The sequence below is a fragment of the Podarcis filfolensis genome (genome assembly GCF_964270895.1).
Source record: "Podarcis filfolensis genome assembly, chromosome: 1".
NCBI classification, from domain to species: Eukaryota; Metazoa; Chordata; class Lepidosauria; order Squamata; family Lacertidae; genus Podarcis; species Podarcis filfolensis.
In genome coordinates, this window is record NC_139604.1 from 105,446,961 (window position 1) to 105,471,157 (window position 24,197).

Consider the following 24,197-nt stretch of genomic DNA (forward strand, 5'->3'; position numbering starts at 1 on the left):
CTAATTAGGTGTCATCTACAGACGTAACTGCCACATTGTTCAATCCTATTGCAGATGAATTATTAATAATATAACCCAGCAAGCCCCTATAAAGATCTCTGTGGGATCCATTGTCCCTCTGTTGTGTAAATGGTGACTCCGTAGTAGAGCACATGTTTTACTAGCAAGTGGTTGCATTTTCAGTCTTTAGATACGACTGAGAAACACTCCTGCTTGGAGGGGTTACTGTCATTCAGTGTAGACAGTACTGAGGTAGATAGACCAGTGTTCTGACTTGTTATAAAGCAACTTCCTATGTCCCTTCCTGCCCATTTTATCACTACGTCCTCATCTTCCTTATTTTTTATCCTAATCTGTAAGAGTCTCTCCACTTATACATTGACCAAATGACTTAGCCAAAAACCTTTTGGTCATCTGTAATATGTATCCTCAAAAGAAATGTAGAAAGTTAATATTTCCCTTTGTTGAGGCAATACTTATCCTCTTTTAGTAAGACTTCTTGTTCTTATGTTTGACAATTCTTAATGCTTTCTTTCATTTTTTATGGAACTGAAATTGGGCTGGCAGCTCTGTAACTACCTGGATGCCCTCTTTATATCAAAATGCATTTTAGATAAGAAGGTTGACTTTAATACTATTACATATTTAATTAACTGACCAACAATTTTGACCGATAGAAATAATAATTTTTGCAGTTTTGCTATAGTCCTTCAGTATTCTTTTTACACCTTTATCATCTTAAATGTTTCTGCTACCTCCACTAGTTGGTTTTCTCTGTAGAGTGTGTTCTGATCATATCACAATCTCAGTTGGTGAGTGCTGAGAGGATTGTAATCAAAATGGGACAGCTGCAAACTAAGATGGAGGTATTTTCATGTTCAAAGGTATCCAAAGATTGCAGAGGTAGAAAAAAAACTTTAGGAAAAAGAGCATAGATGGGTGGGAACTTTCCCAAAAACAGCCCAGTGAAGACTGAGCATGTTCAGTGGTTGCAGAATGTTGAGTGTCATCTGTTAGGTTTAAACAAACATCTGAAAAGGGGAAGAATGGAGTGTCCCTGAAGGAGGGGGGAACAGTTTAGAGACTGAGCACTCCACATTGTAACATTCTGCTGTGAGTCTTAGTTTTGTTTAATATTTATTTTAATAACTTCAATGTGTCTCTCAGGTTGTTGATTTTTTCTTGTTTTATTGTTGATTTGCATTCAGTTTGCCAGAGTTTGTTCTCTCTTCAGTTTAATAGGAATCCTCTTTTTTTTTGCAGATCTTTTTGTTTTAAATTAAGTATGACTGTGTTGAGTTTGTTGGCAGTTTTCTGATATTTTGAATGTTGAGTTTGACTGAGATTTGATCAGTGTTGCCAGTCCCAGGCAATTAGGATCCAAACTCTTTCTATCTAGAAATTTTGACTCTGCCATGACCTGTTACCCAGCCAGTTTAGGGGTGGTTGAAGTAACCCACAATTATTTCATCTTCTGTTTCAATTGCCTACCTAACTACCTTTTGCATTTAAAGATCACCATCAAAGTTTGGGATAGGGGAGTGATATTAGCCCAGTTTGCATGTAATGTTAAAAATAAATTCTGTTGCATGCTGCTCAGAAGTCTGCACTATGCTGATCCCCCACTTTTGACTGGTGTGCCAAGGAGGAAACAAAGCAGAGACTGGCATGTGAACCAGCACTCATAATTTGTCTGGAGATAAAGAAACCATGAGAGTAGGTTTATACATAATGCAAAGCCAGCTTCTGGTTTGTTTCCTCCCTGGTGCAATAAAGCTGTGAGCTGGGGAGCTGTGGTGTGGACTTTTAAACAGCATACGCATTGTGCTAAACCATAGTTCATTTTAAACTATGGTTTAATATTAAGTGTGTTCCTTATATTTTACTTACTCTTTTGGTGTGCTGTTCTCTGCCCAGAAGTTTGTTTTTCTATTTCTGAATTTTGGATTCGGTACCCTCACTGACACACAAAGCACCAACACCTCCTTTACATTCTATTCTGACCATTCTATGGATTTCATATGTTGTGATAGGCCAGTTATATTTCTGTATTTTTATTTTAAAATAGGAAGGAAGTGTACAACATAATGTGCAAATACAATAAAGCATAAAATACCATAAAATAATACGAAGATACAATACATCTCTTCTCTTGATTTGAAGCATTCAGTGTATGTAGGATTTCTCCTACAGTTACTGACAAGAGTGAATTGTTATTTCTGGTGATTGGATTTAATTGCTAAGACTTAAAATGATGTATTATTTACAAGGGCAAGTATTAGGTAAATAAATTCCTGGGCACATCACCAATTAATTAGTTCATCAGCCATCATTAAAAGTGGTATGGTCCTAAAGTGATAATTTGACTACTCTGGAAGAATTAAATATCCCCAGTAACCCTAAAGTCTTGGTCCAGCATCTGTTTGTTCTTTTTTTGGAACACTTTTATCTCATTTTATAGCCCCAAGGTAGGACGCGGGTGGCGCTGTGGTCTAAACCACCGAGCCTCTTGGGCTTGCCGATCAGAAGGTCAGCAGTTCAAATCCCCGCGACGGGGTGAGCTCCCGTTGTTCAGTCCCAGCTCCTGTCAACCTAGCAGTTTGAAAGCATGCCAAAAAGTTCAAGTAGATAAATAGGTACCACTACAGCGGGAAGGTAAACTGCGTTTCCGCTGCTCTGGTTTCGGTGTTTCATTGCACCAGAAGCGGCTTAGTCATGCTGGCCACATGACCCAGAAAAACTGTCTGCGGACAAACACCAGTTTCCTTGGCCTGTAAAGTGAGATGAGCGCCGCAACCCCAGAGTCATCTGTGACTGGACTTGACAATCAGGTGTCCAGACTAATTTAGCTGTACTTAGACAATACTTTGATTACACTAAAATCAATGGGACTGTACTTCAACTAAAGTTCAACAAACTTAACAGCATAAAGCTAAACAGATCTACTTATTAGCTAGTTCCATTAGCTAGTTTTCAGTGGTTCTTATTTCTAGGCAAATGTGTATATGATTACAACCTTAGTTTGGGGCCAACTGTTGGTGTCCATACGGTGTTAAGATTATTCAGTCAGGATTTTTGCCGTCTTCCTTGGAATCAGAATTTGCCTATCACGTATTAGTTTAACTGAGGATGTCTGAGTTAAGTGAGTCCTTGCAGTGCACGAGATTCTTATGCTAACTGGTATAGGTTTGTGTTGGAGTAGCTGGGCATAGGAAGGAAGGAATTTCCATCATGGGCATAAATCACCTGATGTGTGAGGTGTAAGGTCAAATGAGCCATTTGCTGTGGTAATGGCCTTGGAACTCTAGTTATATTGATGTGATTAAGGTATGCCAGCTAGTTTTGTGTTGATGTTACTATTGCAGTTGAAGCCTTGGAATTAGAGCAACAGGGACACTCTGTATCTGTATATGAAAAGCCTGCAAACTGGAAGTTATTTTTCTGTTTGCTCAGTCTGCAACAGTAAAAGATCTGGACCTTACTGGCTCTGCTTCTGTGTAGTAACTTTTACTGTGAGCGCAACCTAGATAATAATAATATATATATATTTTTATGTGTAACCCACCCTTCTGACTAGGTTGCCGCCAGCCACTTTGGGTGGCTTCCAACAAATATAAAAGCATTGTGGATGTGTCTTAATATCTCAGATTACCAACAGCTTGTACTTACCTAAGTTTCTATCTGGCAATAAGTCCTTATTTAAGCTAAACAATTAAAGTTTTGTTAATATGCTATGCATAGATTTATTGGACAGAGTTATGTTTCAGCTATTTACCATTGTAATCTGATTACAATTATTCTGGGTTATATGTGATGCCCTGGTGTCTTGTGGAGGCCACTCTCCTGTGAGTGAGGATTTATGGTTTGCAGTCAGTAGACTTAAGTAACTAATTTACTTACCGTATTTTTCGCCCTATAGGACACACTTTTTCCCCTCCAAAAATGAAGGGGAAACCCGCGGGCTCTCCAGGCTTGCGGATAACAGCCTGTATCCCGATTGGTGCAGATATCGGGCAGCCCCACAAGCTCGGGGGACAGCAGGGAGGCGAAGCGCCGCCATCCCGCTATTCCCCGACCTGGTTTGGAGGCTGGCCCCACAAGATCGGGGGACAGCGGGGAGGCGGAGCGCCGCCACCCCGCTATTCCCCCGACCTAGTTTGGAGGCTGGGGGTGGGGAGAAGCAAGCTTGCTTCTCCCCATCGCCAGCCCCACAAGCTCGAGGGAGAGCGGGGAGGCAGAGCACCGCCACCCCACTATTCCCCGACCTGGTTTGGAGGCTGGGGGTGGGGAGAAGCAAGCTTGCTTCTCCCCATCGCCAGCCCCACAAGCTCGGGGGAGAGCGGGGAGGCGGAGCGCCGCCACCCCGCTATTCCCCGACCTAGTTTGTGTTACGATATAGAAGCAATGCAGCTGCAAACTGCTAGCTTGAAAACACCAGTATCTTGCACAACAGATCATGGAATAGGGCAACTATCAGAATTTATTTCACTAGCATATCTAGAGATATGATAGTGCAATAAATTCTGATAGTTGTACAATACCTGTTTAGTTTTTATGTGTTCTGGCAACCAAAAGTAGTGCTCTTGTGTGTGTTTTTGTTTTGTTTTGTTTGTTTTTTGTTTTGTTTTTTGGTAGGAGATTCTCACTAAAAATAAAAATTAAAATCTGTATTTGAAAAGGCGGAACTGGGATAATCCTGCTCTGACTTGTGGTCAGATATACTTTCTACCATAGGCATGCACTTACACTATTCTGTGCCTGGACTATTTAACTTGTTGAAGAAGGGGAGGATGGGACAAAACCCTCTGTATTTGCTTGCTTTCGGGCATGTACAACTACTTTCCCTAGTACTGACAATGATTAGAGCTGTATAACTGATGTGCTGTATGATTGAACAAGTTTTCTATTATTTGATATTTGCTTATTCCTCCAGTTGAGCATTGAACCACCAGAGGATCCTGAGGAAAGTTTGAGATTACAGCAGCTACAGGCGGCAGCCACACAATGGCAACAGCATCCACAGCAGCGAGTGGGTTTCCAGTATCAGAGAATAATGCAGCAGCATGCACAGTTGCAACAAATTCTACAGCGCTACCAACAGATCATACAGTTGTCGCACTTGCCAGTGAGTCATTAAAGTAATATGATTTGATCCATATTTTTCCCACTTGAGTGAGATACTTAATACAATTTAATGGTGCTAACAGAGTTTCATGACTCTTCATGGTGGTCCACAGGTCAGCTTTGGCCTGTTAGAGGTCCCAGTTTGGCCCAGCAAGCTGTTCTTGGTAAAGCGCAGCCTTCTGTCCCACCACATTGTATGTCACCTCAGGTGTGGAGCAGTTACCAAGGTGGCTCCAAATGAACAACTGGGAGAGTAAAGTGAGCTCCCGATTATTCTTTTGCTTTGAGCAAGGCTTGCTTCAATCACCCATCCGCTGATCCTGATCTACCAGTGAGTGGTTAGATTGTGCCTTGCTCTAGGACTTGCACTGAAGCCCCTGCTGAAGTGGAGGGAGGGATCTCCATTTAAGCAGGCGTTTCAATGCAAACTCATTTGTGATGCTGGAGCAAGCCTCTTTGGAGCTGCTCTGGGGGTGCGCCTTCAAAGAGCATCATCACCTTGACATCATTATGACTGATGGGCAAACTGCCAGATTTTGACCCATGAGGCAGATACAGATCTGAACCATCAGAGAAGAAAGTTCCCCAACTCTGATGTGGACCTTTGCTCATTGACTACATGTTAACTTCTAAAAAGCAGACAAGAAGCTAACATTTCAGTCTTGTTTTATGCTGTAACCTGCCCTGTAATAGTGAATCAATGAAGAATAGGCAAGAAATTGAACCGAGAAGAAGAAAAGTAATACTGTATATTGAAGCATCTTCCTTGTGAGAAGAAAACTAAAAAATATGTTCACTAATCTAAATAGACTATGTAGAAAGAATTTCCATTTTTTCAGTAGGTTTAATCATGCAATATATTTAGAGTCAGAGTGTAGAATCATTTTAGTTTGGTAGGGGGTGAATCTGTGATATTAAAGAAAAATAAAGTTCAAAGGCCCAAATCTATGACTTCACCTTTAAAGCACAACAATTTCATATAAGCTGTTGGAAAGCATGAACAGTGTTCAGTGTACAGACCTGTGCTTTGCTATGCGACAATTAAGATATGTTTGTGTCTAAAGCAGGGGTCTGCAACCTTTAAGACAAAAAGAGCCACTTGGACCCGTTTCCGAAGAAAAAAAAACTGAGAGCCGCAAAACCATTGCGACATTTAAAACAAATATATCTCTGGAGCCACGATCTGACAGCGGACGGGAAGGTGACGTCGGGACGGTGCGTGACTAACGCACGCACCGCCCCCATGCAACGTCACAGCCAGTACAGCGCCCGCCACAGTGGGGAGTGTTGGGGCGCACAATGCACCTCCTCCCCTCGCTAGTATCCGCCACGGAGCCGCGGCAAAGGTGTAAAAGAGCCACATGCGGCTCCGGAGCCGCGGGTTGCAGACCCCTGGTCTAAAGCATTGTGAGTACATTGAACTAACTTAAAGGTGTTCCTTACTACTTTTTCTTTCTGGCAGACAATGTCAGTGGATACGCAGCTACAGCATTATGAAACACAGAACAAACAGTTCCAGCCACTTTACAAGGAGTGGGAACGTGAATTTCAGCAGTGGCAGGATCAAATCCAGGCCTACCCTCACAAAGACCAACTTCATGAGTGTGAGAAACAGTGGAAAATGTGGCAGGGACAGATGAAAGTCACTTACACCCACCTTCAGGAGAAAGTGAAGTCTCTTCGGAACATGACCAGTCAGTATACTGGGAGTGTAACTTTGCCGCCTGCATTTTCTGCATATTCTCAAACAGTACAAAGTGGTATGTCCGTTGGGCAGCCTACTTTGCCCTCAGCTGCGCTGCCTCCACCTTCCACTGGATTCTCTTCTGGCCCACAAAAGTCTGATATGCCTATTTCACAAGAATCTGGTCCTCAGAGCACCCAGAGCACTGAAACACCGAGGCCAAATTTGTACCCTACTCCTGGTTCTTTTAAAGTTACTGAGTCACTTCCCACTACCCAAAGTACAGAAATGCCCAGGCCAGGTCTACTTCCTACTCCTTCCGCAGCTTCTTTTTCATTTAAAGTAACTGAGTCTTCTACCACCTCACAGGCCTCAGAGACAACCAGGCCACCTCCATTTCCTTCTCCTGCCTCTTACTCATTTAAAGAGTCACTTCCCACTCCCCAGACTACGGAGATGGCCAAGCAAGGTCTGCTTCCTACCCCTACCGCTGCTTCTTTTTCATTTAAAGTAACTGAGTCTCCTGCCACGTCCCAGAACATGGAGGCAACCAGGCCACCTCTGCTTCCTACCCCTGCTTTTCCTTTTAAAGGTAATGATACACCCGTCATCACCCCGGCCATGGATATTGTCAGGCCAGGCCTGCTTCCCACCCCTTCTGCTTCTTCCTTTTCATTTAAGGCTACGGTTTCTCCTGCCATGACCCACGCTACAATGGATGCAACCAGGCCACCTCTTCTTCCCACCCCTGCTTCCTTTTCTTTTAAAACTACTGATACATCTGCCACCCAGAATTACCACTCAAATGTGACATCATCTGCTAGCACTTCAGACCAAGGCAGTTCTTATGCGCCTCTGGGCAAACAGGCAATGCCATTTGGTTCTGTTTCATCAGAACTAACTTCTGCTGAAGTAAAACCTCACTCTACAGTGTCCTTCTCATCTGCATCCACCACCAGCACCACTACTACCTATCAGAGCAGACCAGGGAGGTCAGCCGGGTTTCCTGATTCTGCCAGGGGACAGCACCATGAAGGTCCAAGGGTGTCAAGGTAGGTTTTCTTTCTGTCTCATTTTTGTATGGCAATGCTGTTTTGGATGATAGTACAGTAGAAACACTCTTAAATATTGTTATGTAATCCTGTGTGCTTTGCCAGTAGGACATGGTATTTCATGTGACTGTGCTCATTTAGTGGTTGTTGCCTGCCCAATGGTATCCCTGGCCTATTTTAATCTTATGCTTTACCATATTTTAACCTCATACGTTCTTCCAGAGTATTTCTTGAAATACCCAAAGCCAGGTCTTTTTTTTTTTTTTCATTTTGTGTGTTGTTAGTAGCTTTTTAATTGAATGTTCCAAAGGGAAAGGGGGAGCAGCTGGTGGTCCAGAACAAACCCAGTGACCAGATATTCAAGTAAATAGACCTTTAGTAGGAGGCTTCCCCATCTTCCTTATGTTTACAGAAGGTCACCTTCTCATATGCTGCCTGTTGTCATGTCCTCTGTCCATGATTATGGTGCACAGGGGTGGCACCATATCCTCCTTCCAATATTGAAGCATTAGGAATTTAGCCACCATGAGTGTCCTTAGAAACCAATAGAATTGTCTGTTCTTTACTTGATAATTCTCTTGGTGAGGGGCAATGCTTGAACCAAATCTGTGGAAGCCTGTAGTACCAGTCCTCATAATGCTAATGAGGTTAAGTGCCAGAAGCTTTGTAGTCAAAACAGCTTCACTCACAAACAAGATGGAGGCATCCATATACTCAGGGGAAATGGAGGATTAAAAATAAAACTTACATGCAGAGTGTACTCAGATGTGGGCTGCAGGGTGAAGGAAGGAGTAAATCCATGCACATCCCAGTATGGCAGTTACTTTCCTCCATGATGCCTCAAATGCATCTTGGGGAAAAGCATGAGGGAGGTTGTCAGTGAAAAGGGAATTGGAGCCAGAGTTAAGCCCCCTCTCCCAGTCACTCAACTGCTGCTGTTCACAGGGCACTCAGGTCTGCTGCCAAATGTATAATTCTGGTCTCACAAAAAACAAACCAAAAGCAGAGTTTGTGCTTTTGTTCCTGCTGCTCTATTTAGTAATATCCCACTTTACACAAAATTAGCAACAGTTTATATATAGTTTTTTTAAAAAAAAAACAAAAAACCAACAACTAGCAGCTACCTAACAAAGCAAAAGTCTTCCTAAGTAAAATCATTTTCAGTGCCCACCTGAAAGCAGCAAAAGTGATTGCTCTGCAGGTGTCTTGTTTGCGCACACAAAAAAGGGATAAGAGGAAGATATTGTATTATAAATTGTTATTGTTTGTAACACCAGTGTAATCTCAGTTGTCATCTTCAGTTTATAATTTAATAAATGCTTTAAAATTATGTTTTCTGAAGTGTGAGACTTCTAGGTTCTCTGGAGCCCAGAACTTGGTCAGACACTACTTCTTACACCTAAAAGGACAGGAAGTAAATCCCAGGCTCACACATACCTGTGCCTCAACCTCTATCTGCTTTTCCCAAAGGATGAAGACACCTGACTCAGTAGAATACTGCATGTGTCTTCATCTTTCACCCCATGAACCAAATAAGGTGGTTCTTGAGTCTAACCCTTGAGTCAGACATTCCTTTCTATCTGAGGAAGAGATGGAGAAGATGAGCATAGATATGGGTGAATCCAATACTTGTTTCTGTCATGCTCCGTTCGCATGCAGCAAATCTAATATTTTGGTTAATTTTGTGTATCGCTATTACTTAATGAGATTTTAATTTGGCAGCTGTTTCCAAGAGGATTTATGGAGTTGTTTTATATAAAAAAGTCTCACAAAATCTATTACTTGAATAAAATGTCTCGTTTCTAAATACACAGATTTGATGCACCACGAGGAAGAGACTTTGATAAATTTGAACCTGCAAGACAGCAAGGACCTCATTTTCAAGGGCAACGTTTCGATGGTCCAAGGCCAAGATTTCAAAATCAGCTTGTCGATGGATCTTCAGGCAAACAGGGGACAATCCCCCGGGGCCCAGCAGCAGCATTTTATACTCCCTCAGGCACTTCACAAATGCAGGCTTCCCAAGCAAGTGGACCACGGTGGCGGGGGCCTAGGCCTCCTTTGGGACAACAGAACCATCAGACAGAACATAAGGAATCTTTTACTGATATGAGCAATAATCAGACAGTGGCAAATAAATCTAAACCTAGACCAGATACAAAGGTTACTGGTTCTGTTCAGCCAGGTACAGTCATGTCTAAAGCACAGCAAAATTCATCCAGAAAAGAGGGCAGAGAAACAATGTCAGAAACAAAGAAACCAAGCTCTGCAGAGACTGAACTGCAAACAGAAGAATCAAAAAAACCTCTTACTTCGGGTGTTCTCCATCAGACACCAGGTTCCACTGTTCCAGGGGGGAAGAAAATGTTACTACCAGCGCCAATGGGAAATAAAGAGTTGAATTCTGCAGAAAACAAACTGACTTCTTCTGAAAATAATCAGAGCAAGGAGCCAACTAAACTGGAAAGCCGGGAGAGGGGACAAATCAAGCTGGGAGATAACCAGGCCAAAGGGCCAGCAGGCAGGGGCAGGGGCCAGGGTAGAATGGAAGACAATAGAGGTAGGGGCCGAGGCCGATTTGATGATGCCAGAGGAAGGGGAGTACCAAACAGAGGTAGAGGTCTGACCAGAGATATAGGTGGCAGAGATGTAAACAGTGGGCCAGGACCCCACAACAGGATGCCAGAGGGCCAGTCGGGCAGTTGGGAATCTGGGGTGGGTGGACAGTCGAGCAACCAGGAAGGGGCATTGGAAAGGCAATCGAGAAGCCAAGACAGAGGGTTACCAGCTAGAGACAGGGAACCAGCTCCCCAGATGGGCAGCAGAGAGAGAGTCCATGCAGATTGCCGGGAAAAGGGCTTAGGCAGGCAACCCAGTAGTCAGGAAAGGGGACTGGACCGGCTGGCTAGTAACCGTGAAAGGGGACCAGGACGGCAACCTAGTAGCCGGGAGAGAGACCCAGTCAGAAGGCCTAGTAGCCGGGAGAGGGATATGCACAGACGTGACACAGGCCTTGGAGGTGGTATGGATAATTTGCCTCCATTTCGTGAAGAACCACCCAGGCCTCCATGGTCTTACGGAGAGGCAGGCATGGAAGAGGAACGCTCATTTGAATACCAAGATATTCCTCCTCTAGAGCGCAGACGACTGGAGGATTGGGAAAGAGACAGATACTGGGTTGAGCGCGACCAGCGATACCATGATGATCCTCTTGACCCATATGAGAGAGATGACTTGTCAGCACACCGTCATCCATTGCAACCTCTTTCACCTCTTCCCCCTCTACCTCCTTTACCTCCAATATCTGCTGATCTTGATAGACGAGAACCATATTGGGATGACTGGGAAAGGCCATTGGGGAGAGAGAGAGAGCTAGACAGAGATCTGGACAGGGTCCGAAGACCCTTGGATATGTATGATCGTGATTCAGAGAGAGACTGGGACAGAGATTACCTTAGACCACTGGGCGACAGAGATACGCTTAGTGATCTGGACATACCTCCTCTCCCACCTTTGCCACCCCTTCCTCCACTTCCTCCTTTAGACAGATACCGTGAGGAGCGATGGCTGGAGGAGAGAGAGAGGGATTTCTACGACAGAGATTCCAGAGACCGGGGGGAGCTCAGAATTCGAGAGTATCCAGAGAGACATGACACATGGAGGGAACCATCTGATTTCCCACCCGACAGGGGTGATTGGGAAAGGGAAAGATTTTCGGATAGGTGGTACTCAGATGAAATCGACAGATTCCCACGTTTAGATGATCGTCTGGATCCGCCACCTCTGCCACCACGCTCATCTGAATTGCTGGGAGACGAGCCAAATTTAGCCTCTGAGTCGTCATTGGGAGGTGTAATGGTCCTTAGTCAAAGGCAACATGAAATAATCCTGAAGGCTGCCCAAGAGCTAAAAATGCTACGGTGAGTTGGCTGCTGTTCTTGTTTATTTGGCTTTGGAAAAGCCTGCTTTTTCAACTCCCCTCCGCCTTCCATTCCCTCTTGCAAATTGCAAAAATACATATAATTAGGTGGTAAATAGCTGTGAACATTTTGGTCAGCTTAGATGATGGAAGGGTATGCAAGTTTAATAAGTCAAGGGTCATTGAGATAACTATGCTTTAAACAGCACTTTTTATCAGTCTTAAACTAATGAAGTTAAAATAGGTGTTTTTTTTAATGTTGAAGAACCTCCCATAGAATCAAGAACAGTTCTGCACATAGCATACCTATGCTAGAAAAAAGTCAAATAAGGTAGCTGGCGGTGATCACGCTTATCCTTAAAACTGAGTAGTAAATATTCAGGCAGGAGAACCTTGTTCATGCAGACCTGCAGTATTTTTAAGAAATTCAGAAAAGGGAGCCAATGAAAACAAAAGGTCCAGCATTGTCTATCAGTTCACATGAAGCGGTACAAAGTCCACTCACACTAATATTGCCTTAAAGGAGGTCACTTCACATTTTGTTGTGCTTGGTTTTAAGTTACTCTTGTGTAAAGTTGCCAAGCAGTCATATTACACTGCACTCCATGGATACATCAAATCTAGATTTTCAAGCAGTGCATATGATGTGACATTTATAACTCTTGAGACAGGAACAAGTGCTAGAGCATGCAGAGGTCCCAGGTTCAGTCCCTGGCATCTCTGGGCGGGGCTGGGAAACCCTGGAGAGCTGCTGCCAGTCCGTACCAGGCAGCTTCCACTGATATGTAGAAAAATCTCTATTGCTAGTTCCTGTTGTCAGCAGTGGTGTGTTTCGCCATTTACTGAACTAGGAAAGTGGTCTGCAGACGTCCTTTTGGAATATGTGAGAATTCTGATCACAAAGGCTTGAATTCTCTCTCTCAACACCAAAATGATATCCTCAGAAATTGCAATGAGATTTGAGCTGGTGTGAAAAAGAAATGTACCTTGGGAGCTAAATGTTCTCTGTGAAGGATCAAATGTTCGTTTTTGGCACTGAGAAAAGTGGCACATTTTGTTGGAAACATTTGTGTTTCCTGCTTGCCAAATGACAGCCTAAAGTGGCTAACAGTACTATATTAAAACAATAGAGCAATAAATCAAAATGCACTAAAAAGAATCGACTGAAGCAGAAAAAACCTGCCAAAATCCTAAAATTGCAAACTGCCAAGCAAAATGAGATGAAAAATATTTAAGGGCAGATCAGTTCCATAAAATTCAAGTTGTAATACAGTAAAATATTATATAAGAAACAAAAGAAACAATAAGAACACAATTTAGAAGCATACATAATATTTCACAGTGCATTACAATTGTGACAGTAAGCAGAACAATAATTAAGTGGTCCAGCAAGATGCTCAGCAATTTTCAAGTGCTCCAGGTGGATTGTGGTGTAAAGTTTTGGAAATATTAGTTTAAATGCTTTGCAAAGTAGCCAATTTTTAGTTTGTTGCTTAAAATTCACTAGCTTCTTAGCCTGGCAGGCCTCCTTAGAGAGGGCGTTCCACAGTGTTGGTGCCACAGATGAACATAAGTAAATGTGGTGGTTCTTAAAATCTTGTTTAAGACAAATGTATATACCTTTTGTGGTTTTTAAAAGAACATTTAAGCTGAATAATATGATTTTTTGACTGCAGAGAACAGAAAGAACATATGAAGAAGATGAATGAATTTGTTCCTGAACTGTCAACACAGGAAATTCCTAGACCACAAATTGCTAGGAAGGATAACTTTCAGGTAAATTAAGTCTTGCTATGGAAAATATTGTGCGAGTGTGACTTTACTGTGATGCATGTGTTTTTTGTTTTTTGTATTGTACTGGATTTGGACTATATAGGACTTTAGGAAATCACCATCATTTTGAATTCGGCTGGGCCACTTCGTTTCTACTGGTGGCAAGTTTTCCATTTCATTAAAGGGTGGCCCCACATAGAGCATGCTAGAGCAGCTGATCCCTGAGATTATGAAAACATGGATGGGAGTTACTGGGTGCCTGTCAGGTGTGGCTAAGAAAAAGCACTCCTTATTAACTGAGGGCTGGATTGAACATTTGTAAATTTCTCTTCTTAGAGAAATCGCAAAGACACAACCATGTGGAGGAAGTAATGACTTACCACTGCTTCATGGCAAGCAAAACAACACTTTTATAATATTTATAACATATCACCACCAGGTAGCCGCAACTTTATCTGTAGCTGTGTTTTGTCATATTTTGTTTTTACTACTATGGCTGCTCCACATTTGGGTGATTTACAAAACTTGACCTGGCCACAAAAGAACTTTAGATGAGAAGGCGCATTGGGCAACTGAGATTGCTAAGGCAGCAACAGACACAAGTTGTATACAAATTCCTTATGATAAGTTTCAATATTGTAAATTCCATGTAACCACCTTAAAAAAAAGAATTAGCCTTTTCTTTGTACCCTTTTGTTGATGTTGTACCCCAAAAGGCCTGTTTTAAGTATCAAAGTACACATTTGCTATGACAGTATCTGACAACATTTTTTAAATTGCTATTAATTTCATGTACCTTTTATTTTAAAACATCCTTTTATTTAGGCCTCTTCTGAAATGCACGCTGACATACCAGTAGAGGAGCAATCTATTAAGCCTACGCCAGCTGTAATAGTAAAGCCACCCGTCATGTTTCGGAAAGCTGCCCCAACAGCCAAGCCAGGTGCTGCACTTGCAAAGCCATCTGTCCCAGCGACAAAGGGCCCCCTCCCATCGGTAAAAATGCCTGGTCCACCAACACAGCCAAGTACTCCAATTCCCATTTCAACTGCAGCAGCCTCTCAAGGTCCAGCTGCTATGGTCAAATCATCACCTGCCATGAACCAAGAACGTTGGGATGAAGATTCTTTCCAGGGACTTTGGGATAGCAGTGAAGATAAAGGGTTAAAATCCGAGAATGACTTACCTGCATCAGATCTCTCATTACCTTCATCGACAGTCGCAACTTCCTTTGGGTCGGGTATAGCACAACTTTCCAAGCCACCAATTATTCATCAGACTGTTGACTACGGGCATGGACATGGCCATGGGCAAGGTGAATACTGTTTATCTTAATAATACTAATTAACAGAATGATTATGCCTGTAGCATTAAAAAAAAAATAGCCAATATAATTCTCATCAGAGGAGTGTGCTGGTCTACATTCTGTGCATTAAAAATGGGCCCTTTAGGGCATCTTTACATTCATAATTTAATAGAGAAATTTGATGTTATGTCTGATTCCCTGATCCTTAAATCATCTAGCCTGTCTATGAACTAGAATGAGAAAGGGCTCTTGTTTTAGTCCTTCCTATACAGAATATGATCTAGAGTATTTGTGTTATGAGATGGCTAATATGTAGAAATAACAAATAATACTTTGGGCCTTATGCAGATAAATAATAAACTGCCAATTTGCAGCCTCTATAACTGCCATTGTTCAGTCTGAACTTGCCATTTTACTGCAAGAATATGATGTAAAGGAGAAGATATTGGTAACCTAGGTATTCATAAACTGATCGTGTGTCCGAATGGTTCACAAAACCTAATAGCACCTTCCGTCTAAGGAATAGCTAAAACATTTCAGGCTAAAATGTTTAGAGAAAAGATAACATGGTGGAGGTTTATAAAAATATGAACAGTTTGGAAACAGAATACTGGACTGGTTTGACATTGGAATGATTGAGGGAGGCAGTTCTGCTTTTTTAATGCTTTTGTTATGTTATGTTGAAACATACACTGTTGTGTCAGGTTGCTGCTATATCGAAACACCCCAGTTCCTCCTTGCAGACAAGATTTGATTAAGTGGGGGACCCACTAATCAAAACCAGTTTTGTGATTTTTTTTGTGTTTCTACTTAAGGTTCCTTATTGGCATCTGTTATTTTGTTTTTTGGAAACAAAACAATTAGCCATCAATAAATTAAAGCATTGCTAGTTTTTCTCCCTGTGGTGTTTTTCTCATGAGAGCTCTAGCTGGGGAATGCCTGTTTTTAATTTAATTAAAGCTTTGTAAGTAATGCACAGTACCACATTGTGGCAAATGCTGTTTGATGACTAAGCAATTTATAGAGCTCTTCTTTAAAACAAAAAAGGCATCTGTTTCCTGTTATTGTCCCTCGAGCCAGTGTCTTTGTTAAAGAAATGACACTTATTGGTTGGCTGATTTAGTTTGGCTTAATTTATTTTTAGTTGCCTTTCTACACCAAGTTGTGCCCACCCAACCAGATTATAAGAGGCATCCACTTATTTTCAGACTACAAAACATTAGTGGGGCAGGATGGAGAGAAGCGGTATTCAAAACATATGGGTACATTCAAATAGGACAAAAACCAACAATTCAGCAAACAGAATAAATTCAGTACTGCAGAAGAATTAAGCTGGACTTAAATACATTACAGAACAAAACAAAAAAAAGTTAACTGACAATAAAGTTCCTGTTCTTGGCTCTAGTCTTACTGCACTCCAAGGGCTTAATAGCTGCAGTTCAGAGTGGGAGGAGTCTCCTCACCAGGCTAGATGGCTTGCAGCCGACTACCATCATCATTCCTCCTGCAGAGATTGACAAAAGCCAAAGGGAAATGTTGAGGGGGGCAGGGATGGTAAATCTTCTTCCCCAGCCTCCAAGATGTTCAAGCTGCTGGTGATGGTCTGAATGCATTTATTCAAAGATGGTATCTAGGGCAATATCTCTTAATTTTATTATTGCTAATTTGTATTTGACAGATATAACCAGTAGTAAAGGTGGACAAATTCCTTATGGGGAGCGTATAACTCTGCGTCCAGAAGCTCCTCATGAGAGGCAGCCCTTTTCAAAAGGTGGGTGTACTTTGGTGTCTCTGAGACGTCTCTTTTAAGTAGAAGGCAGGCATCAGTTTGATATTTGGTAGGTTCCTTGTTAAAACATACACGCATTCCACCTCCTTTTTAAAGCAACATGGCTTTCACCATGTCTTGAATTCTTGTAAATACTCAAAAGAGTTGTTCTAGATACTATGAAGAACAACAGCCATCCCCATTCCCAACCTGATGCGCTCCAGGTGTTTTCATCTATAATTCCTATTGGCCATGGTTGTTGGGGCACCAGGTTGAGGGTGGCTGATGTAGACTGAGGTGGTAGAATTCAAGACTGTACCAGACTGAAGGTAGGGTGGAATGCCCCCTTATATAAAAAGCTCCCTATACGTAGAAAACTAGCACGTTGGGGAAGAGAGATTTAGAATAGCCTTCTCCTTGTTGTTTGTGTTTTGTCTTGAATGGCGTGTTTAAAATGAAGGAGCATCCAAACATGCAATCCCTAGCTGTCGTCAAGTAGTTCAACCCAAGAAATCTGCTACTTGATGCGTCTACCCCATTCTGCGATCCTGTAGAATAACTCTTAAAATTATTTTGACTTCATTTTCCAGAACACCCAGGCCAACGGGATCGATATCTCAAGGAAAGAGATGCTTATTTTGAGCGGCAAAATAATGTCAATATTGATCACAGAGACTTCAGGCGAGAGAGAGAGCCATACAGGGACCGTATTTCTGGAGAACATGAACGGGAAAGATTTGACAAAGAACGCTATCAACGAGATGACAGGTATGTAATAAAGGAGGAATAAGTAGGATTCAGAAGTGTGTCTTCATACAGGTTGCGGTGCTGAGTTTTTGAACTGTCACTTCTCTTTTTGATTTTTGTACATGTGAGTATCATGTTCTGCTTCCACACTCAGAGGGAGTATGCATACCAGTTGCTGGGAATCACAAGTGAAGTGAGCACTCTTGTACTCATGTCCTGCTTGTGAGCTGAAGCCTTCTGAGCATGTGCCATGGTAGCACAGGCATTTAAAATTTTCTTCCCCTCTTGGTTGAAAGGTGTATATTGGTTGAAAGGTGTACGGCTGAGATTGTAACTGTTTCATACAGAGATATATTACCGTGTTTTTCTCCCTATAGGGCGCACTGGCCCATAGGACGCACCTCATTTGGGGGGGGGGATGAATAAAAAAAAAATTATTAGCCCGAGCTTCCCCCGACCCCAGCCCCCAGAACAGGCTGCTATCCGCAAGCCTTGCGCGCCCGGGGGGAGTTCCCCCGGGCGCACAAGGCTTGTGGACACCTGCGCGAAGCACGAGGCGTCCTCCGGAGGGCGCTCCGGGCTGCAGGCTGCCGCCCGCAAGCCTTGCGCGCCCGGGGGAACTCCCCCCGGGCGCGCAAGGCTTGCGGATAGCTTCCTGAAGCCTGGAGAGCGAGAGGGGTTGGTGCGCACCGACGCCTCTCGCTCTCCAGGCTTCAGCGAAAGCCTGCATTCGCCCCATAGGACGCACACACATTTCCCCTTCATTTTTGGAGGGGAAAAAGTGCGTCCTATAGGGCGAAAAATACGGTACTTGGGGTGGGCTTAATAAAGGATAGTCATTGCATCCAGCAGCAAAGTATAGGATTGGCCAGGAATTGGTTTATCAGAGAATCTCGTGTACATTTTTGTTAAATGTGTAATATTCAAAGAAATCATGCAGTTTGTGTTACAATATGCTGTCTTCATTTAGCCGGCCATCTCCTTCAAGAGCTCAGTCCTATCGTGACAAAGACCATTCAAACTCAAGACGGGGAGGATTTGAAAGACAATCATATGACAGAAAACCTGACCGTCCACCTTATGATCATGGGCCTCCGATGTTTGGAGGTATAAATCTTCAACCTTGAAGAAATATTAGAATATTGAGGTCTCAGAATGAATTTGGGAATATGAACTCGCTTACTTGTTCCTTACAATTAAGGATAAAAGTATTATCAGTGATTGAAGTTGCATTTATATATTTGACCCTCCTTGCTTCAAAGACAGGGGTTTTAAGGATAATCATATTTGCATTACAATGTAATGGAACATTTTTATGTGAAGCACCCCAGGAATTTGATTGAAGGGCAGTATAGATACATCTATAATAAATAAAGAACTCTGTTCGGTCTGTCTGATTATTAATATCAGTAAGACCCAACTTCTGACTATTGGCCAGGCTAGTGTGGAATCATAGCAGTTTGAGTTCAACAACATCAGAAGGCCACAGGTTCCCCTTCCCTGCCTTGAGCAATAACTATGAAGTTTGAGACTCGTGAGTATTTTCAGTATCCGAAGCCTTTGCATGTACTGAATAGATACTGGGCTGCATGCAGTACACTGCTTTGCTCATGCAGTAAACTTCCTCTTGTGCAACAGAACTTCCCTCACCTCTTCTCCCCTGCAATCTTCCCATGCACCCTCAAATTCTGCTATAGGGATTGGGGGACCCTCTGGAGAAGATTTTGGGGGTGCATAATGAAAGGAGAGGAAGGTGAAGTCCTGTTACACAAGTAGAACTCTTTTCACCCAACATTAGATACAGTCCATTATAATTATATACAGTGCAATCCTATGCATGTTTACTAAAAAGTAAGTCCCACTGAGTTCATTGTGACTTGCTTCTTTCTAAGTGCATGTAGAATTGCAGCCGTTGTCCTATATACAAGGATATGAATAATCTATCTCATTCTTACAGTAACACTTTCATGCAGACAGGCTCTTAGGTTTCTTCATTCATGAATCACCCAAGGGGGTATCACATGTACAAAGCAGGTGCTGCACATTTCTTGATTTTATATATCCCCCCCCCAAAAAAAGGATTATGCAAAGGTGTATTTGGAAATTGTGCTACACGTGGTAATAGAAAATTCTTATGCCTTGCATACATGTTCCAATTCAAGCAATATGTCTATTATTCAGTACATATGAGAACACACCTTAATTTATCCTATTTCTGAGAGATTAATTTTCTCATAATCATTTCTGTTGTTTGTCCTTGTGGCTAAAATCAAAGTAGCACATTCTTTCTCCTGAAACGGAGGTTAATTAACTTTCCTAAACCACAGAAGAAGTCAGTATCAAAGTTTCTAGCTTGAAGGGAAAATATAATTCATTCATTTTTATTGCACTATGCCATCTTTTGGGGTTCTTCTTTGTTTTTGTTCCAGTTTAGAAACTTCACTTTAAAATAAATCAATGAAATGTACAAACTAATGAGTAAATTGCCCACAAAGCATATTGGAAACAGTAGTGGAAGTCTCTTAGGAACTAATGGTTTCTTCATTCAGTGCATAATTTTAGTTAATTTTGTTTTTCTCTCTTGTGTGAACTTCGTGTTAAGGTGACCGCAGAAATTACCCTGAAGAAAGAATGCCCATTTCTGCTCCATCGTTACCCCGACAACCACCACCTGCCCCTCGTGTAGAGAGGAAACCAGAATCTAAAAATGTGGATGATATACTGAAGCCACCCGGAAGGGAGAGTAGACCAGAGCGAGTGAGTAGTGTGAATGTGGCTTTCTAATCTTAAACAACAAAATGCATGAGAAATAGACACTTCAGCTAATGTTTATGTAATGTGTAATCTCCCCAGACAGATTCCCATGCATTCCAAAGTTTGACTGAATTTGGGTGCAGTTCTGCTCTCCAAGCACAGCCAGATCTCCCCTCTCCTTGCTTGCTACCCAGTGAGGGTGAAAGCAATCCCCACACAGGGGCTGCCATGTTTGAGTAGCAAGCAAGAAGGGGAGTTGACTGGTCTACCATTATCATTCCTCATGCTGCTAAATGTGGTGCCTGGTTGATTCTGTGGTTGCAAAATGTTTCTCTCAGCAGCTCCCAGTGAGAGAACAGTGAAGTTGTTACAATAAAGAAGTGTAAACCACCTTGGGTGCCTTGGCAGAAAGGCGGTGTTTAAATGCAATGAATATGTAAATAATAACACAATTAATTTATGCTGTCTTTGTTTTAGATTGTCATTATCATGAGAGGATTGCCAGGCAGTGGAAAGACACATGTTGCTAAGCTTATCAGGGTGAGTGAATAACCAGCAGCTTTCTTTGGCATCTTCAGTCTTCACTGAAGAGTGGAACACGCTTGCATTTTGGTCCCAGCTGTCTGAGTGCACAGTTTCCTTTATTTAATCATTCAGAGCTCTAAAATATATAGTGGCTGGATTGACTTGAAATGAAGAGGGGAAAACAGAATTCCCTCTTACTAACTGTGAGGGGGTGCTGTATGTTCTGAGTTGAAGCACTTGCACCATAAATGCAGGCTATTTATTGTGTGTTTCCTTCCCAGGATAAAGAAGTTGAATGTGGAGGAGCTGCACCCAGAGTGCTCAGCCTGGACGACTATTTTATCACTGAAATAGAGAAAGAAGAGAGAGACCCTGATACAAAGAAAAGAGTTAAAAAGAAGGTACTCCATTTCAGTTGTTGATTAACTCATTGTGTTAGATCCATAGAGTCCCACCTGACTACAGAAAGGATCCTTCTGTTTGTGGAAGGCACTAAGATCCAGCAGAGATTCTCCCTAGATGAAGGGGAAAGGTGATTTTTCAACTCTTTGCCCTTCCTCCCAATCCTCTGGAACATATTTTCTTAGGATATGGGGGACTGTAGGGGGGAGGAATAATTGGTTTTTAAAAAAACAAAAAAAAAACCATCTTCCTCCAGCATATGTCTGGATCCAACTTTTGCAACATATTTCTTCTCCATTACGTATGGACCACTGCAGTAGCGTTCAATGACAACAGGAGGCACAGATGGGAAAGCTGGGCTGCACAGGGCTTTCAGACAGCACCATGTTGCGCTTTGAAGTCCTGAATGTTCCCATGGCCATCTATTGGCAGTCATGGGAACTGCAGTATGATGGCATCCTTACAATTTTATTATGTAGTATTTACCAGTATATGTGATATATTTACCAGCATATGTGATAGCAGTAACTGAATTTCAGATTTTAGCAAGAAGGCTTGTTCTTCTTTTAGCTAACCTTCTCTTTTTCTGGAGCAGATTTTGGAGTATGAATATGAAGCTGATATGGAAGAAATCTATCGTGCCAGCTTATTCAAAACTTTCAAAAAGACTTTGGATGATGGGTTTTTCCCCTTTATCATCCTTGATGCCATTAATGACAGAGTACGCCATTTTGAGCAGTTCTGGAGTGCTGCAAAAACAAAAGGTTTTGAGGTAAACATTACTGGATAATCTCTGTCATTGTTAGCTGCTCTAAAACAGGTTTTCCATGCCCTTGAACCCTGAGCATTAACACTGAGCCATTGACAGCCAAGGCAAACTCAAACTTGGGTACCTGTAGGTTATAAGGACAGTACTGCCAAGAATGTTAAGGGGGTGATTGGAGCCCAGAAAATTTCAGGTTCAGTCCCTGATATCAGCAGGTAGGGCTGGGAATTATTCCTATCTGACACCCTGGCAAACCACTGCCAGTCAGGGTAGACAGTTCTGAGCTAGATGGACCAATTGTCTGATGTCATGTTAGGTAGCCTCTTAAATCTCTCTTAATGGCCTCAGTTGAAATTGAGGGGTCATGCAAGGGTCTAAGATGCCCTGAAGCAGTCAGTAAGGGGGGAAACAAGCAGGCTGGAGGCAGAGTGCAAGGTGAGTGAAACATAAGGGCAAGGCCTAAACTAGATTTTTGCCCAAGCAGAGATCCTGGCCTGAATTGGAAGCATATCTAACCAGGCCATGATAGAAAAAAACTAGCAGGGTGATGGGGTGTGGAAGGTAGGAAGCCGTGTGGAAATCCGAAGAAAATAATACGGCCCACTTTCCCCTTTTGCAACTTAGAATGGCAGCCAGTTGTGGAATTCCCTGCCATCAGAGTACCATTTTTTTTGTCTCCACCTAAAGAAAGACAATAAAAAGTTCCTGATGCAGGTGCTGTAGTTGACTGGGGAATTGTTGTTTTGAGTTTGCCACATAGTTTAATGCTGCCTTTACAGTGCTTTGTTTTTATAATACATTTGTTGTTCTGTTGTTAATTACTTTGAAAGCCTCTCTAGAAAAGAGCAATAAAATCCAAGAAATGACTGAGGGGCATGAGCACACAGGCCAGTAGTTTTCCACACAGAAGTCCAAATGGATCCTTGGCACTGATCCGTGCTTTCTTTTAGCCTTGCCTTTTCCATTTAAATTTGCACACACTCCTTCTCCTTAGTTCACCAAGCTTACTTTGGAAAATATGTTGGGGATGAATCAGATGTTTCTGAGCACATTCTCTCTCCCCCCCCAACACCATGCTTTCTAGGTCTACCTTGCTGAAATTACTGCAGACAACCAAACTTGTTGCAAGAGAAATGTCCATGGACGCAAGCTCAAGGAGATCAGCAAGGTAACTTTATAAAGTTTTGGAGTCACAGAGGTAACTAACATTTTCTTAGAGCTACAAGAATTACTCATCCTTGTGGGGGGGTAGGGGAGGCAAACTTGTCTCTTTTGAAGGTACTGCATTTTATGGTACCACATTGGTCCTAGTAGCCAAAGCATTCTTTATACTAAATATTGTAGAAACTGCTCCAACTCTCATTTCCCAATTCCAGATGGCTGATCATTGGGAAACAGCACCCCGTCATATGATACGTTTAGACATTCGCTCTTTGCTACAAGATGCTGCTATTGAAGAGGTGAGATTTCCAAGAAGCCAACTTATCCATGCATATGATATTCATAGCTGTAGAAAAGATGAATACAGTGGTACCTTGGGTTAAGTACTTAATTCATTCCGGAGGTCTGTTCTTAACCTGAAGCACCACTTTAGCTAATGGGGCCTCCCGCTGCCACCGCGCCGTTGGAGCACAATTTCTGTTCTCATCCTGAAGCAAAGTTCTTAACCCGAGGTACTATTTCTGGCTTAGCGGTATCTGTAACCTGAAGCGTATGTAAGCGAGGTACCACTGTAGTTATTAAAGTAGAAAGCAGGTACAGGATTTGACTACAGATTCATTGTTTAGTGAAATCTTAAATTGAAAAGTAGTAGACATCTGGAAGAATTGTACACTCCTGAAGCCTCCACAGGACTCCCATGAGGAAACACACAGCAAAACATAGTGGTTTACCTGATATCATTCCATAAAGTAAAGTCTTTCTCTCTTTCACTCTTGAGTAAATATCTTAGCTTTCTGAAGGAGATTACTGTAATTGCATGGGCCAGTGACTTAGGATCCTGTACAGCATACTATGGGTACAAATACACATTTTCACACTTAATACAGGCAAAACAAGTGTCTAAAGGAAGTCATCTGCTCAAGACTTTTTAAGTTGTCTGCCACTGTAAGAAAGCGTAGGAATTTTGAGCGGGTTTTAAAAGGAACATATTTGCATATATGTGGAGAGAAAGAGAAGTATTGTAATGTAAAGTTATCAGTATTAAAGAAGGTGTGTGGAACAGAAAGGCAAGTTGCAAATTTCTCATCAATTTCTGAGATGAGAAATAGAAGAATAAATAAATACGGTACAGTTCTGTAGAAAAGATAAATCTTACTTGTATAGAATGTACATATCTTTGGTTCAAAAAAATGTTTTTGAGTCTCTCTTATTTAAG

General features: G+C 42.2%; 1 protein-coding gene across 4 annotated transcripts in view; it reads left to right on the forward strand.

The window, feature by feature from the left end:
- YLPM1 (YLP motif containing 1) overlaps positions 1-24,197 on the forward strand; it is a 50,988-nt gene that overhangs the window by 9,160 nt on the left and 17,631 nt on the right. For all 4 annotated transcript variants that reach the window (XR_014546892.1, XR_014546893.1, XM_083608655.1 and 1 more), the window contains 14 exons: positions 4,934-5,125; positions 6,587-7,860; positions 9,675-11,780; positions 13,456-13,555; positions 14,378-14,867; positions 16,537-16,629; positions 17,217-17,394; positions 18,344-18,480; positions 19,976-20,130; positions 20,605-20,667; positions 20,934-21,053; positions 21,650-21,826; positions 22,905-22,988; positions 23,197-23,280. Coding sequence is in view for 2 of the 4 variants with exons in the window: in XM_083608655.1 (XP_083464781.1) it covers positions 4,934-5,125; positions 6,587-7,860; positions 9,675-11,780; positions 13,456-13,555; positions 14,378-14,867; positions 16,537-16,629; positions 17,217-17,394; positions 18,344-18,480; positions 19,976-20,130; positions 20,605-20,667; positions 20,934-21,053; positions 21,650-21,826; positions 22,905-22,988; positions 23,197-23,280 (5,253 nt within the window). In the remaining 2 variants the exon portion in view is untranslated. The remainder of the gene's footprint in view (positions 1-4,933; positions 5,126-6,586; positions 7,861-9,674; positions 11,781-13,455; positions 13,556-14,377; positions 14,868-16,536; positions 16,630-17,216; positions 17,395-18,343; positions 18,481-19,975; positions 20,131-20,604; positions 20,668-20,933; positions 21,054-21,649; positions 21,827-22,904; positions 22,989-23,196; positions 23,281-24,197) is intronic.